The sequence below is a fragment of the Rhineura floridana genome, chromosome 4 (genome assembly GCF_030035675.1).
Source record: "Rhineura floridana isolate rRhiFlo1 chromosome 4, rRhiFlo1.hap2, whole genome shotgun sequence".
NCBI classification, from domain to species: Eukaryota; Metazoa; Chordata; class Lepidosauria; order Squamata; family Rhineuridae; genus Rhineura; species Rhineura floridana.
Window position 1 is genome coordinate 9315856 of NC_084483.1, and position 15244 is coordinate 9331099.

At 43.7% G+C, this 15244-nt stretch overlaps 1 protein-coding gene across 2 annotated transcripts; it reads right to left on the reverse strand.

Moving 5' to 3' along the window:
- Positions 1–343: 343 nt before the first annotated feature.
- Positions 344–15179, reverse strand: SLC25A15 (solute carrier family 25 member 15). 2 transcript variants are annotated; one of them, XM_061622399.1, is made up of 7 exons: positions 14745–15179; positions 11657–11806; positions 9124–9382; positions 6540–6677; positions 4633–4802; positions 3298–3456; positions 344–567 (listed from the first exon to the last, which is right to left on the reverse strand). In XM_061622399.1, exons 2-7 carry the CDS (start codon positions 11709–11711, stop codon positions 446–448), a joined length of 903 nt encoding a protein of 300 aa, XP_061478383.1. In that variant the 5' UTR covers positions 11712–11806; positions 14745–15179; the 3' UTR covers positions 344–445. The 2 variants fall into 2 exon arrangements, with proteins under 2 accessions (XP_061478383.1, XP_061478382.1); XM_061622398.1 differs by lacking the exon at positions 14745–15179 and adding an exon at positions 14403–14554.
- Between the last annotated feature and the right edge of the window lie 65 nt (positions 15180–15244).

Consider the following 15244-nt stretch of genomic DNA (forward strand, 5'->3'; position numbering starts at 1 on the left):
AAGTAACCAAGTTGGCAGAGTCAGTTGTACCAACAAGGTGAATTCCAGACATTGTATTAAATTGTACCTGCTGTGTGTCTTCCTAACATAATAAATATGGATAGTATTTCTTATTCTTCAGTGCCTTGGGTTGCCACAACCTGACAATCAAAACCAGTATTTTAACATGTTTTTTCAAAAAAGAAAACCCCACTGTTTAACTCCTTTGGTAATTGACTGTACAAGATCTTGTAAGAGATCCTAGTATCTGTAGTTATCGAGGCATATAACTCTTAGCCATGCAAATTTTATAAAACCACAGCATATTTATTGAAACGAATTGATACTTTAAAAAAACACAACATAATCCTTTAAACTTTATCAACAGTTTTATAACTGTGTTGCTCTTACAACAGCTCCAATGACCTGCATACATTTCCAATGACTTTAGCCTACAATAAAAATATTATGTATCAAATTGGTTCATCATCAGTTTTCGACTGTATTCATAGGCAAGGAACAATGCACCATTAGCTGGAAAAGCTCGAATCATAGTAGGTTTCAGTCCCGAATACAAGGCAAAAATACCTGTCAACGAGAGTTAAATTGTTAACAAAGCTATTGCTTAGAACAGAATTAGTATTTTTTTAAAAAAAACTCAGAAGAATGAGATTTATAAAAAGTCTTTTATTAACGAATCCTCTTCTACAGTTGAGCCAGGTCCATCTGCCCCAACCCCAGCAAACTATTCAAATACTTCTGGAGTGCTCAGAATGTGGTCCACACTTATTTATTTCATATATTTATATACTGCTTAATAGCAAAATGGTATAAGATTGCAAAAAAGGTAAACTTAGGGCATGGATGATATGACCAGGTATGTGTTTACATTTTGAACAATTAAAGAGGAACTTGAAACAGCTAAAACGCTTTGGGAAATTGTTGAAATCAATGCTGTAGATTTATCTGGAAGTCTTTAGGGAGCTACAGGGCAGCAAGACTGGGGTTCATATCTCCATCTCAATGCGGCTCACCAACTGCCCTTGGGCCAATCATACTATTCAAGCTGTACCTACTTTGCATAGTTGTGAGGCTAGAATAGCTCTTCTGTGTAGGTGTGAAAAAGTCTGATCTGACATTCTACAGTAACTGTGGCTTCAGAACAGTGCTAGGTCTACTGTAAGTAGTTCAGCCTTACAGTGGTGCAAGGCATGGTCCGTTATCCCTTGAACGTCACAGAACACTGCTAACGTTTCACTGGGGTGTGATAATGATGTGGCCTTGCAGCAGATAACTGAAGCTTGACTCTTTGAGCACACAGGCCAGTAGGTACACTCTGAATTCTGAAAGAATGCCAGTCATAAAATGGCTGCCATGGGGCATGAACAACGGACATGGACTGCCTTCAAGTCGATTCCAACTTATGGCGACCCTACGAATAGGGTTTTCATGGTAAGCGGTATTCAGAAGGCGTTTACCATTGCTTCCCTCTGAGGCTGTGACTGGCCCAAGGTCACCCAGTGAGCTTCGTGGCTGTGTGGGGATTTGAACCCTGGTCTCCAAGGTCGTAGTCCAGCACTCTAACACAAAATTAGAACAAGTACAGTCACTACTACTACTACTACCCCTGACAGCATTATGTTTACAGCATAACTGGGAAGTCAGTTATGTCCTGATTGTGGAGATATAGCTATCAAAGGCGCAAAGACCCTATTTTCCCCAATTCTGATCCTAAAGCAAAGAAGAACCCACCACAGGAAAGATGCATTCTGATTGCTAGGAAACAATGAAGGGCAGACTACAGAGATTAAAACAGAAGCCATGAAAGTGCAGTAAAGGGAACTGTAGTAGGGATTCCTACTGCCTGGTGTCCAAACAACTCACTTATCAATCACAGCTGTGACTTCACTCAGTGCTAAAAACACTGACAGGAGGGAGCAGCTTTGTAACTTTATTTCTAGGAGGGCTAGAGCCTTACTTCTTTTTTAAATGAAGTCTGGGGTTCCTTCTGGAGGCACCAATTAAAGCCTTCACAGGCACTGGTTGGCAACTACTCTATGTCCAACTAAATTCTAACTATATTATAGCTGCTATAAAGGCTCCTTTCTACTAGCTGTTCTAGGTATGAGATTTCCTCTCCCCCTAGTACAGTGGGGCAGGGGCAGTACACACAATGAGTAGCTTTATTCTAATAAGTGAGAAGTCCATGTTCTATTTACCATAAATTGTACCTCTAGCCCCACTAACAGAAATACACGAGTGCCCACTAAAGAGAAATGCAAAGTGTCTTAAGATAATATTTAGCTAAAAGGCGCATCTTACAGCATGAGCAGTACCAGAGGCATTAAAATAGTAAAACAAAGAAGCCCCAGTCTCATCTTCCTTTGGCCCCACTTCTCTCTGGTGAATCTTACACTCTAGCTGTAGATCTAGACAGCAGGGATAGCCATCCTGCTGCCCTCTAAATGCTGCTGGACTGCAAGTTCCATCATCCCCAGCCAGCACGGCCAATGAGGATTATTTATTTATTATTACATTTATACCCCACCTTTCCTCCAAGAAGTTCCAGGTGGCATACATAGTTCTCCCCTCCCGTTTGATCCTCACAACAACCATGTGAGGTAGGTTAGGCTGAGAGGCAGTGCCTAACCCAACGTCACCCAGTGAGCTTCATGACTGAGTGGTCTCCCAGGTCATAGTCCAACACTCTGTTGCCCTCAAGATGTGGTGTACTACACTGGCTACCCCAGAGGAGTCATACCTCATCTTTCCCATTTCTTGCCATTCCTTGCCATTCCTTGCTTCCCACTCCTTGTAACACACCAATTATCCTTGTAATAGGCTTTCTCAACACTATTCCCTGCTACTACCAACAAAACTGGAGAAGCAATATGAAGGGCCACAGATGGTCAAAACAATTTGTACTTTTAGCCAACTACTTGTGAGATAGCAATTCCTAGCCTAGCTATTTTGAGGGAGGGAGGGAGGTCTGTGGTTCTTGGAACACGAGTGAGGCTTATGCTTCTAAAGAAGTAGATAAGTACGGCTGGTTCAGCTGCTATAGTTGCTGCTGGTATTGGTCAAATCAGTTTTTTAATTTGTTTATTGTAAGCTGGTGATCACCTTGGCAAGAACAAGAGCCAGATATGAGTGCCTCCTTGAGAAATTGCCTACACACTTCCAGGATTAAAAAAAAAAGTAGTAAAGGCCATGATATAGGAGACATCTTGTTCTAAGTATACTATGCAATTTGTGTGGCAACACAGATTCCTAGATATCCCCTTTTCCACAGCCTCAGTTATTGTTTAGTGTGCTAACCTTCATTCTGGAAGACATTTGCAAACGTTCCCATGAAGCCTGCCTGCTTTCCTGCCATAGAAAGAACCTGGATTCGAGATTTGATGCAGTCCACTGGATATACAGCAATCCATAAACAGATACCCCCAAAGCCGCCGCTGATCATCAATGCAACAGGACCTACAAAACCAAGCAGAGACGGCCTAAGATGTCTTGGTACCTGAAGTAGAAAATCCAGCTCAATCCCCCATCTGCCTACAGTGCTAAAAACATACTTTAATGGTACCCCTCCCACAAAATGGCTGCTCCTCTGCCTAACAGTGGGGTAAGCCCTGAACCCGAGAAGCAGCTCTCTTTGTGTGCAATTCTAAGGCAGGTGATTTCTAGGTGAGCTGTGAGGTACACTGAAGGCTGTTGACCATAACTGTCACTGTTCTCCAAAGGAGGTGGATGAAGAACTGTTTTGGACAAAGTTTCTTGAACTGTGCTTTTCTATGCCAAAGTGCATCATGAGGTACTGCAGGGTCCTTTTTGCTACAGCCAGTGCTTCGTCTGTTCTGTTCCTAGGGGAGGAATTTGCATATGCATGGCTGTTGTTTAGCAGACTTTCTATGTGTGCTTTGAAAAAATGTTCCCACACAATTGGGGTGATGTAACCAGAGCTTGGAAAAGTTACTTTATTTGGACTACAACTCCCATCAGCCCACTCCAGTGGCCATGCTGGCTGGGGCTGATGGGAGTTGTAGTTTAAAAAAAGTAACTTTTCCAAGCTCTGGTTGTAACACACACACCACACACACTCTCACTCTCTCTCTCTCTTATATGTAGGTGACCCTACTGCTTGGCAGTGAGCCTGCTAAGTTTCCCATGAGAGCAGGGATGGGGAACCTGAAGCCCTCCAGATGTTGTTGGACTGCTTCAGGGCAAGAGGGACTATATGCTAAGGGCACAAGAAGCCAGTTCTGTTAGAGCAGAATTAGGTTTGTAGGAAGTGAGGGGAAAGTGGTGGTGGTATCACAGAGCAAGTGTCTAATTGACACCTCTGCAGCCACAACATGCGTAGGATGTGTCTTCTCTATTATCCCATCATTAGTTTACATGTAAAAATGTTTTTCAGCAATCCAATTTCGTAACACAAATTGTCCATCAGTGTATTTTGAAACAACATGGTTGAATGTAGAATCAAATTAATGCACTCCATTAACATTTATTCCTTTAAGGATTGCAAGTGTTTAGTTCCAGGAATTAGAATGCACTGTAAAAACTCCATGGCAGGTTGTTTCATCAGAACTAGCTGTATTCTTTTAAAGGCCCAGGCTGACACCTTCATACTGTTAACAAGTCAAAACAACATACCTAATTCCTCTTTTGGTCTCCCAAATGCAAAAAATGTCCGACTCAGTTCATAGCCTCCAAAGAACAAAAAGTAGCCTGGGATTTCTCGTAGCAAAGTGCTGGAGAGACCACGGTAGAATCCAAAGGGACCGTCCTTTTGTAGAACTCCTTTCACTACTGACCAAACTGTACTAGGAGAGGAAAGAGATTATCAGGAACAGGTTATACGAATGGAAACTGCCTGTGTGACAAGTTGCTTGCAAATAGGGGAAGAGCATTGCCACTTATTCAAGTCATGTAACTCAAGACGGGAAGAAGCACAATTAGAAATTTCTAGCTCCTGTCCTGGAGCATAATGAGATAAGACAACACACACACAAAAATAATATAAAGATTTATATCCCTCAAGAAAACTCCAACTTTATCAGCATTTAGGCATGCACATTTCCAGTCATTGGTTGTCCCAGATGAAAGTTTTGTCTGAGTTGCTGACGTACATGTTAAGACATGTTGAATCTCACACGTTTCCTTGGCAGGGATAGCCTTGCCACCAGTCCCATTTTCCATGGAATTGTCATCTCTTGTGCTTTTTGGGAGGAGGGAGGGGCAGGCAAATGCATACATATGGAACTGCCCAAGCATCTCACAGATCCTTTCACTGCTCCTGGACTGGCCAGTTGCCTATGCGGGTTGAGCAACAACCCTATACATTCATATCCTTGACTGACATTCAGCAAGAAAACAGTTTCATTCCCATACATTTCAAGCAGGACAGAAGCTCAATAGCCTAAGGAAATGTTTGAGCATTAATGCTCTCCTGTTCCTTTGACCCTGCTCCCACACAACCAAGGTATCTCGTCCCCAAGACTGAGCTGAATTTATATCCAGCCCTTTTAAGAACTTTCAGCGCCATCAAAGTACAGTTGCTGGGATTCTTCGGGGTATCATAGGGCTTTAAATGTATAGTATGGTTGCTGCCTAAGAGACTAAGAAGTCTGTGGTTCGAATTTCACCTCTGCCATGAACTCGCTAGGCGAATAGCCATAGGCAAACCACTCTCTCAGTCTCAGCCCACCCATGTGCAACATCTGGGGGGGGGGGATGATAATAATAACAACAACCCTGTAAGGTAAGTCGATAAGGACAATGCACATATAGTGCTCTGAACATTCAAAACTGCTACACTTAATTATTACTGTTAGCGGCTTTGGGGCATGTGCACCTCTAGATTTTGTTGCACGCAGCGCAAAGCATCTTTCTGAAAATGAGCTATTAGTAATAATAATAATTAAACTTCTATCCCACCCTTCCTCCCAAAAGGAGCCCAGGGTGGCAAACAAAGAACAAAACTCTAAAAACATCTTTAAACATCTTTAAAACATTTTAAAAATCAAACATCTTAAAAACATCTTTTGAATAAATCTTTAAAAACATCTAAAAAGCAATTCCAAAACAGACACAAACTGGGATAAGGTCTCTGCTTAGAAGTCTTGTTGAAAGAGGAAGGTCTTCAATAGGCACCAAAAAGATAATAGAGATGGTGCCTGCCTAATATTTAAGGGGAGGGAATTCCAAAGGGTAGGTGCCACAACACTAAAGGTCCTTTTCCTATGTTGTGCGGAACAAACCTCCTGATGAGGTGGTATCTGCAGAAGGCTCTCACCTTCAGAGTGCAATGATTGACTAGGTATATGAGGGGTAAGATGGTCTTTCAGGTATCCTGGTCCCAAGCTATATAGGGCTTTGTACACTAAAACCAGCACCTTGAACTTGGTCCAGTAACTAATGGGAAGCCAACGTGCAATTCTTTCAGCAGCTTCCGGACCAACGTCAAGGGCAACCCCACAAAGAGTGCATTACAGTAATCCAGTTATCAACGTATGTACAACAGTGGTGATGGCCTTTCTGCAGAGCTACACATTACTTACTTGTGTCCTTGCACTATCTTCCCAGATAACTGCAATTCATGCATGGTCTGCAGGCGACACTTCACAAGTTCTGTGGGGCAGAGGACCAAGGTGGCAAAGGCAGAAGCAAAGGAACCAGCAGCGGCATTCTGAAGGTCACTGCAAGAAAGACGAATTGTATCTGGTACATGGAAGTCAGGAGCCTTAATCTACAGTGCAATAACGGCCATGCTGATTTCCAGTTTTCCATGCAGGTAACTATAGAGATAAGCAGGGGAGCAACTTATAGCAACAGGGTGGTACTGTACATAGAAACAGGAGACACTGTTTGGACCAATGCATCTGGCTTCCAATTTAGAATCAGGACAGGAATAGATTGCATGAATCAAGTAGTCCAACTCCATTCTGTAAGGCAGAATATTGTATTACCTGCGCTCCTTTGGGAGGAAGGGTGGGATATACATTGAAGTAAATAAATGCCTGTCCTGTTGAACTCTTTGAGCAAACTTCTAAGGTAGCCTGTTTCACAGCTCCTGGAAGCAACTTGTTCCACACAGTACCCAACTATGTTAAACTCAAAGTAAACCTACTGAAATTTGTCTGAAACTAGTTAGTCATGTCCATTAATTTCAATAGGTCTGCTCTGAGTATGACAAACACCGGACAGAACCCAGTGGCCTGGAAGTTCCACTTTAGTTTAAAACTGCTGCATCTTCTGCTGCCTCCAGTAGACACTGAACAATCATTTCCACTGTCTAGCAACTATTTTAAACTTTTAAAAACTATCACTATATCTTGTCTCCCTAAATCTTTCTTTGTAAAACATTTGTATGAGAACGGAAATATATACAGCTAGCATTCTTCATTCATTCATTTCAGCACAGAGAGCCATGCTCAAAACATACGAGCCAGAATACCAAAGCTAAATTTAATAAACTTTTTGGTACGTAATCAACCGTTTGCATAAGTAGAGTGAATAATTCTAGCGACGTGAACTTCAGTATTGCAAAATTCCATATTAATACAAACAGTCAATATATCCTGCAATCATGTGAACACTTCAGAAACTGTGAGTGATAATTGTAAGATAGGCTGCAAAACTGAACACACCTGAGAGTAAAGCCCAAAGAACTTACTTCTGAGTAGACATGCATAAGATTGCACTGTTAATTGCTTTCTATTAACAGACCTCAAAAATCATTTCCTATGTGTTCAGTTTCACTTCTGCAACCAACGAGAAACTTACCTTAAATTATCTCCAGCAGTCAAGCCAAGGATGGAAGGTGTTCAGGGATATGATGCAGACATTTGCAACAACCTTGTCCAGGGAACAGTTCTTTCCCACACTTTTTCTGTTACATTTCTTTTTATTACTGCATATCTTCGTGGGCACCGTTATAACATACCTTGGTAAGTTTTCAGATTGATTACTACATGTTCCACAAAGGGCTGCCCACAAAGTCTTTTCAGAAGTTTCAAGCGGGTGAGTATTAGAAAACACACACCTTCTGTTCTACCAAATGTGCACTGGCTTCCAATTGTCTCTGAGGCACAATGCAAGGTGCTGGTTTTGATCTTCAAAAGCACCCAACATCTTGGGTCTAGCATATCTTCAGAATTCCCCTTGCCTGTACAATTCCCTTCTTTCTTAAGATCTCAGGGGTGGTGGAGTATTGCTGCAGACTGAATCAAATCAGGGGCTTGGAGCAGAGCCTTCTCTGGGGGACTCCAAATTTGGAACTCCGTACCTGGCAAGGCCAGTAAGTTTCTCCCCATGCAAATTTAAGTAAGCAAAGATCTACTCATTTGGGACTGCACATAGCTGCTCTGCAATCTGTTTCATTTTAATAGTAGCTGCCCTGGAGTCAGCTGATGTACAGAAGAGTCAAATGAATAAGCTCTAGGTGTCATCCAGGGACAGGGCTGGGTGTAGGACACATAAAGAAAAAAATTCTTGGCAAGGGAGATTTTCTCACCTAGGCTATTGTTAAGAATCAGGCTGGGAGGGATATTGCAGCATTGCACCTGAACCTCCATTTGGAGGCTCTTTGCTATACGCATCTGCCTAGGAAGGAGGGGCACCCTGACTTGCAAGCAAAGCAATCTCCAAGAAGGCTTCACGAGACATACATGATGTGTTCCAATTTACAGGAGCCAGAACTCTAGGAGTACCCTTTCCTTCGTAAAGAAAAAAGAAATGAGAAGCTTTTGAGATGACTTTTTCCTCACCTGCTTGTGGGCTATTCTGACTCGACCAGAGAATATACTTATTGAGTAGTGTGTAGCAGGCTGGACAGCCTGTGTGTCTTGACAACCCAATCCAAAGCCTAATTAAGCAAACTACTTGGATTAATGTGACGGCTCAATTGGAAGAAATCTGAGTATTCCAGCCTAAGTGGTTTGGTTTTTTTAAACTGCTGTAACCTGCCCTGTGCAGCACAGATGCAATGGAAGGGGAGTATATAAATACATTTCTTCATAATGAAGTTGAACGTTGCACAGATGGTGGCAGAAGTGGCCTTCTAATTCTGCCTGTTTAGATACTTATTTTGAGCATCTGCTAGTTACAGAGTGCTGGGAGAGAACAAAAAGGTTAGTCACTAACCTCAACTTTGCTTTCCTGTCTAGTCCAGCAATTCTCCTCACAATGTTTTGGCAAAAGCCGTAACACATGAAGAGCACTGCGTTTTCGGCAATGTTAGCAACAAGTGCTGGGGTGGTGCCCTTGTAGAAGCCTCGAACCCCTACTTGCTTGTAAGTCTTCACAAAACAGTCGACAAGCCCTCGGTACATGTTAGGGAACGTCTGCATTTTCACCTTAGCAGTATCAAACGGCTGGCCAGTCATCACACAGGCAGTGCCTCCTGCACGCACACACAAAAAGAATTTGTGAGTGTTAGAAGCCTCTCTGTGAATGGCACCATGCTCATCTTTCCACTTAGGCCTTTGAGAGAGACTGATGTGTCTGTTTCCGTCCATTTATGAATCACTTCCTATAAAACACCTCAAAGTGATTTAATAATAAAAACATCAACAATAAAAACATATGTTAAAAGAATGTCACATATAAAATTCCAGTACAGATGCAAATAAAAATCTCCACTTAAAGAGCTTGTTGAAAAAGGAAGATCTTCAGTGTGGTTGGGGCCAGATGTATTGACATTGATGGTGATATCATGGACTCAGCAAGATTCCCCTCACACAGCTACAATTCCCAGAGTTCCCTGGGAAGAGGGACCAATTGGTAAACCACTCTGGGAATTGTAGCTCTGTGAAGGGAGTAGGGGTCTCCTAACAACTCTCAGCACCCTTAATAAACTACATTTCTCAGGATTCTTTGAGGGAAGCCATGATTGTTTAAGGTAGTATAATTCTGCTTACGGTGGGGCCCATGACCATGGATGTTCTGTCTCCCTAAGACCAAATAAGACAGCGCTAAGCAAAGGTCAGGTGTGGCAAGCAATAGTTTAATCTGGAGAAAAGAATGTTGGCTTCTTTCCTGGCCCATGGAATCCTCCTCTCCTAAACAAGCCACACACCTCTGAGCAAAAGCTTCATCCTCTCCCTCCTTCCATCTGGCAGGGCAGCAGTCAGATAGTTCCTGTAACCACCTTGTATCTGCTTCTGGAACTTTGCACAGGATTTATTTAAGCATTTATGAGATGTCGTACCCCTGCCCTTCCCCATAAGGTCCCAGGGCAGGTTACCGCTATGGAATCATGCAATTAAAAAGAAGTAAATGAAGTAGAGCATCTATACGAATTATGAAAAGAAGTAAAATGATGCCAGATAAAAGCAGCACAGTACAGATTAACCAAAACAGAAGAGAGAGGTTCCACAACAACGCCTTCACGGTCAAAGGCCAAGGCCAAGAGGCAAGCCTTCAACATATGACAGAAGCTGTCTAATGAGGATGCTATATGCACCTCTGTGGGGAAGGAGTTCCACAATGCAGGGGCTGCTACAGAGGATTCCAAAAGAAGCACAGGGGACTCGGGTACATACAGATGGGATCAGCCCTCAAATAAGACAGGGGCCATTAGCCTCTCTCAAAAAGGTCAGAGCGGTTCTGACACAGAGGCTTCCACAGCTCAGCTTGGTAAGCAGGGAAATTCCCCACAGAAAGAGCTGCACAAGACCGCTCTTCTTATCTTGTATATATTTGAACTATTCAGAAAAATGTCACAGGTGAATTGGCCTCTTGCATTCCATGGCCTCTTGCATCAGCATCAAGTTTGATACTTACACTGATTATGAAAAACCAAATTAGACATCTGTTACTGTGAAACAATGATTTTAACTTTAAAAACTCTGATGAATTTTTAAATCCATTTTTCTTTCCTTTTCCTCCCAAGGAGCTTAGGAGATACAAAGTTTCTTCCTTCCCATTTTATCCTCATAAAATATTGAGAAGATTAGGTTGACAGTGTGAAAGTGACTCAGCATCACCTAATAACCTTCATGGCAAAGTGAGGATTTGAACTTGATGCTTGCTGGTCCTAGTCTGACACTCCACTGCGTTCCTGTTTGGAGATGCCTGCAATTACAGCAGGCAGCCGATGGGATAAACTCTGCTATATTTCCCCCAGTTGCTGCAGGGCTAGTAGGAGATGAGCTGCCCTCACTCCTGTCGAGCTTACAAAAACCCACCATAATGAAATAAAAAACTGTAAGCTGCCACCGACACAATGGCACTCTTGGAATATTTGACTATAAAGTAACAACAGGAGATCAACTGACTGGCATACTAACCCTGTATTGGCTAAAGAATGTAAAACACCAGAAAACAAAATTGTCTCTGGTTGCCTTTATTGCTCAACTTTTACTTGTGACGTATTTGGAAATGCTCATGTGAGCATGAAAGCTAACACTAAATGATTCAAAGCGACAGCTAGAAAATTATTAGACAAGAATGTTTACACATTTACCTTTCCGCAATAGCCAGGGTTTCACAGAAGGAAAGTGACATATGAGAAGCTCACAATGCACGGCGAGGTCAACAAGTTATCTCCCTTAGTACTTTTTAGAAGCAGCACTGCTGTCATTGGACGCTGCCCTTGTACATCTAGGGAAGGGCAACAAAGCTCTGCTATCAGTTTCTAAAAGTTCTTGTGAAAACAGGATTTCCTCAGCCTTACCCATAGCCCCTGCTGTGAGGTCAACGGCAGCTTGGATGGCAGGGTTTGTCTTCATGTTTCTCACTTGCTTTGTGGTGGCTCTAAACCATGAGGTTTTCTGCAGCCAGCGGGGAGTTGCGATGGGTACCTCTAAAAGGACGGTGATCGTACCTGCACGTGCAAGAGTTACAGTGAACAGTATTTCTGTTTAACATCAAATTTAAGAACGATAGCATCAACAGAAATAAGACAAGACTTTGAGTATAATATAGTTTTAGTTTTGTGTTGGGTAAATGATCCACATTAACACACCACGTTGTATTAAAATTTACATCCAGTTTGTTAATTTTTGAAGAAAAAGTTGCTTTAATAAATCATGTATGGGGATTGAGTTTCCTACAAATAATCCAGTAACAGGGCAATATATAGCTTCCTTCCAAAGTTAGCAGAAAGAAAAGGAAAGCCCTTTTGTCACTGAGCTCTGAGGTAAATGCCCCCCTTCTAAGCACGTTTATTTGGAAGTTCCCATTGAATTACACTCATGTACATGTTTAGGAAGAAACTATAAAACAGACAACTCCAAATAAGTGTGTCAGACATACAAAGTCACACTGTTTTAGTTACTTCTCCTCCCTTCTGCCCAAATTGATTTCCATTATGTAGAGAAAAAAATTAATAATCCAGGACATTTACAATGCCATTAAGGTCATCATACAAAGCAAATACATCAATTATGGCAAAAAGGGAAAAACCCAAACATCACCAATATATAAAGCACAGCTAGTATGGGTTGTCTCCATTGGTGTCATTCGGCCAACAGTAAGACATCCATCAGTGGAATGGGGAAGGAAGCAAATATTTTAGTGGGGGTGAGGATCTTACCATTCCCAATGAACCGGCAGTACATATGCACCCACACAGAAACAAAAATCTCTCCAAAGAAATCTACCCAGTTGTGCCATCTTAGCCCTGGCATATGCAAGCGCATATACTTATTTTATACAAATCATTTTATGCATGGATCCAAGATCTTAAAATAAATTGGGGTTTAGGGATTGGGAGAAAGCAAGGAGACCATATGTTTCCTCCATTAAATAACCAATGTAGGTAGATTAGGAACAGTGCAAACAAAAAGCATACTATAAATCCATGAAAATGGACTGCCTTCAAGTCGATTCTGACTTATGGCAACCCTACAAATAGGATTTTCATGGTAAGTGGTATTCAGAGGTGGTTTACCATTGCGTTCCTCTGAGGCTGAGAGGCAGTGACTGGCCCAAGGTCACCCACTGAGCTTCATGGCTGTGTGAGTATTCGAACCCTGGTCTCCCACGTCGTAGTCCAACACTCTAACCACTATGCCACACTGGCTCTCATAAATCCATAAAGGTAAGCATTTACTGCTCACTAAACTACTCTACTGTAACTTTATTCTATGACCCAATGTGTTCTATTAATGTCTCTAATTCCTAATCTCAGCAGCCTACTTTAAATCAAGTACTGGGCAGCCATACTGGTTCTGTGACAATTGCCAGAAACAAAAGTGCCAAACTAAGCCAGTTCAAGATCACAAGCGCACTGGGATAAATTTTTATGCACCCACTGTTCTAACTCAGCTTATGCAGGCTGGGAATGGGAATAGAAATTTTAAGATTGTGTACAATCCTTAAACACTCAGTATGAAAAGACATCACCACCACTACAGTCATGGGCAATCTCCCCTATATACTGCAGCCCTCTGAACCATAGCACAGATGGTTCCGGAGGGTCCAACACTCAGGGGCAGGATTTAGTGGGAGTGAAGGAAGGACTGGCAGAAGTAGCGGTCCACCTTGTGCTAGTATCTTCACACAGGGCATGGTTATACTGTGGAATTCATTATCCTAAAATGTTGTGGTGGCCACCAGCCTGGCCGGCTTTAAAAGCGGACTAGACAAATTCATAAAAGATATGGCTGCCAGTGGTTCCTAGATGGCTATATGCTACCATGCCTCTGAATGCCAGTTGCTGGGAAGCAATGGCAGGAGAGAATATAAAAGGGCATAGGCAGCTGAACGAAGTCCAGCACATCCCATAGGCTGACTCTCACCAGAAGCAATAAGCTTCCAATTAAGGGTCAGCAGTAATGCTGGGGGAAAAAGGAGCGGTAGAGCATCTCCTTGCATTCAGAAGGTCTCAAGTTCAATCCCCAATGATATCTCTAGGTAGGGCTGGGATACACTTCTGCCCGAAACTCTGGAGAGCTGTTGCTAGTCAGTGTAGACAAAACTGACCTAGATGGACCAATGGTCTGACTCAGTACAAGGCAGGTTCCTACATGGCCAGAGAATGAATAGCTGAGCTGCTGGAAAGCCAGCATTAAAAGGTCTTTTGGGAGATGCATGTTTTGTGTTGCTCCTGCCAAGGTACTGCAGTGCCCTCTACCAACAAAGACCCCACTTGCTTCACTGCAAGGTGAGAGTGTGGCAAGGCAGTTAAGGTTGCAGAATAGAACCTGGGAGATCCAGATTCAAATCTACACTCAGCCATGAAGTTTCCTGCGGGAACCTCAGGGTAGTTGCCATCTCTCAGCTTAACCTACCTCACAGGGTTGTCGGGGAGATAAAATGGGACAGGGCAGGGCAGGGGATTGAACCAGGTACGTGTGCACCAACCTGGGCTGCTTACAGGAAGGGCAGGATTTGTTTTTTTAAAATAATGAGCAACCTGTGGGCAAATCAGGAGAAATATAAGCCCAAAGGTGAACCTTAAAGTAGATGACACACACCCCCAAGAACATCCCCCTCCCAATGCTGCTTGGCAGAGGAGGGTCCTAGCGGTGGGTCCATCGGCTTAGCAAGGACACAATCCAAGTTTTGTGGTGCAAGTCAAGACCGCTGCGTTGCCCTCCCCGACTGGGGCAGCGTTTATCGGCACAATGGCCCCGCCGCACATCCTCGCTGCAACCTGAATTAGGCAGGGGGCTGGCAGGAAGCCGAGCTTCTCTACCTCGAGCGCCCTCGCCGGCGGGCCAAGGGGAGCCCGGCTTGGCTGACTTTGTCTGCCACGTGGGTGCCAGCCGTTGTTGGAGTCAACCCGCCGTCCGGGCCCCGCAGCTCCCTCCGCTTACCTCCAGCTGCCTCGGCGACTCAACCGCATTGCCTATCCCGGACCCCTCGGGTTGCCCTCCGCAGCTATCGCTATATAAACCCGCCGGTTCAGGAGGTGCGCGCCCGGCGCCTCCTGCTTAGGGAAGGGAGGAGGAGTTGGCAGCGCGGCCTGGGAAGCGGAACTGGAGGCGGTGGCGTTCCTCTAAGCCCGCCCCGCGAGCTCGCGAAGCGGCGGGACCTCTCGCCCTACGGCTGCAGGGGCCAAGGAGGCGGCGGCGGCGGCCGCCCAACGGGAAAAAGCGAGGCGTTTGAGCCTGGCTATAGACGTGGTGACAAGAGCCGCCGCGGGTTAGTTGCAGCCTTTCCCCTGCGCCGCTTGCGTGGGGAGCACTAGGCTGGAGTGTTTTATTTTTCAACCGTTCACTGGCAAAGGGTTTATAAATTACCCCCGCGACGAAAGAATATCCTGCTGGCTGCTCTTTGCGTGCTTACAAACAACGATGAAGAGGGGAGGTAGGAG

Bases quoted from the DNA above. Each gene is read 5' to 3' on its own strand.
- SLC25A15 (XM_061622398.1), bottom strand. From the start codon at position 14,463: ATGGACCCACCGCTAGGACCCTCCTCTGCCAAGCAGCATTGGGAGGGG. The intron at 9,383-11,656 runs GTAAGGCTGAGG...GTGTGCGTGCAG, and splicing joins CCTCACAGCAGGGGCTATGG to GAGGCACTGCCTGTGTGATG. The intron at 4,803-6,539 runs GTAAGTAATGTG...TTCCTCTCCTAG, and splicing joins AAGATAGTGCAAGGACACAA to TACAGTTTGGTCAGTAGTGA.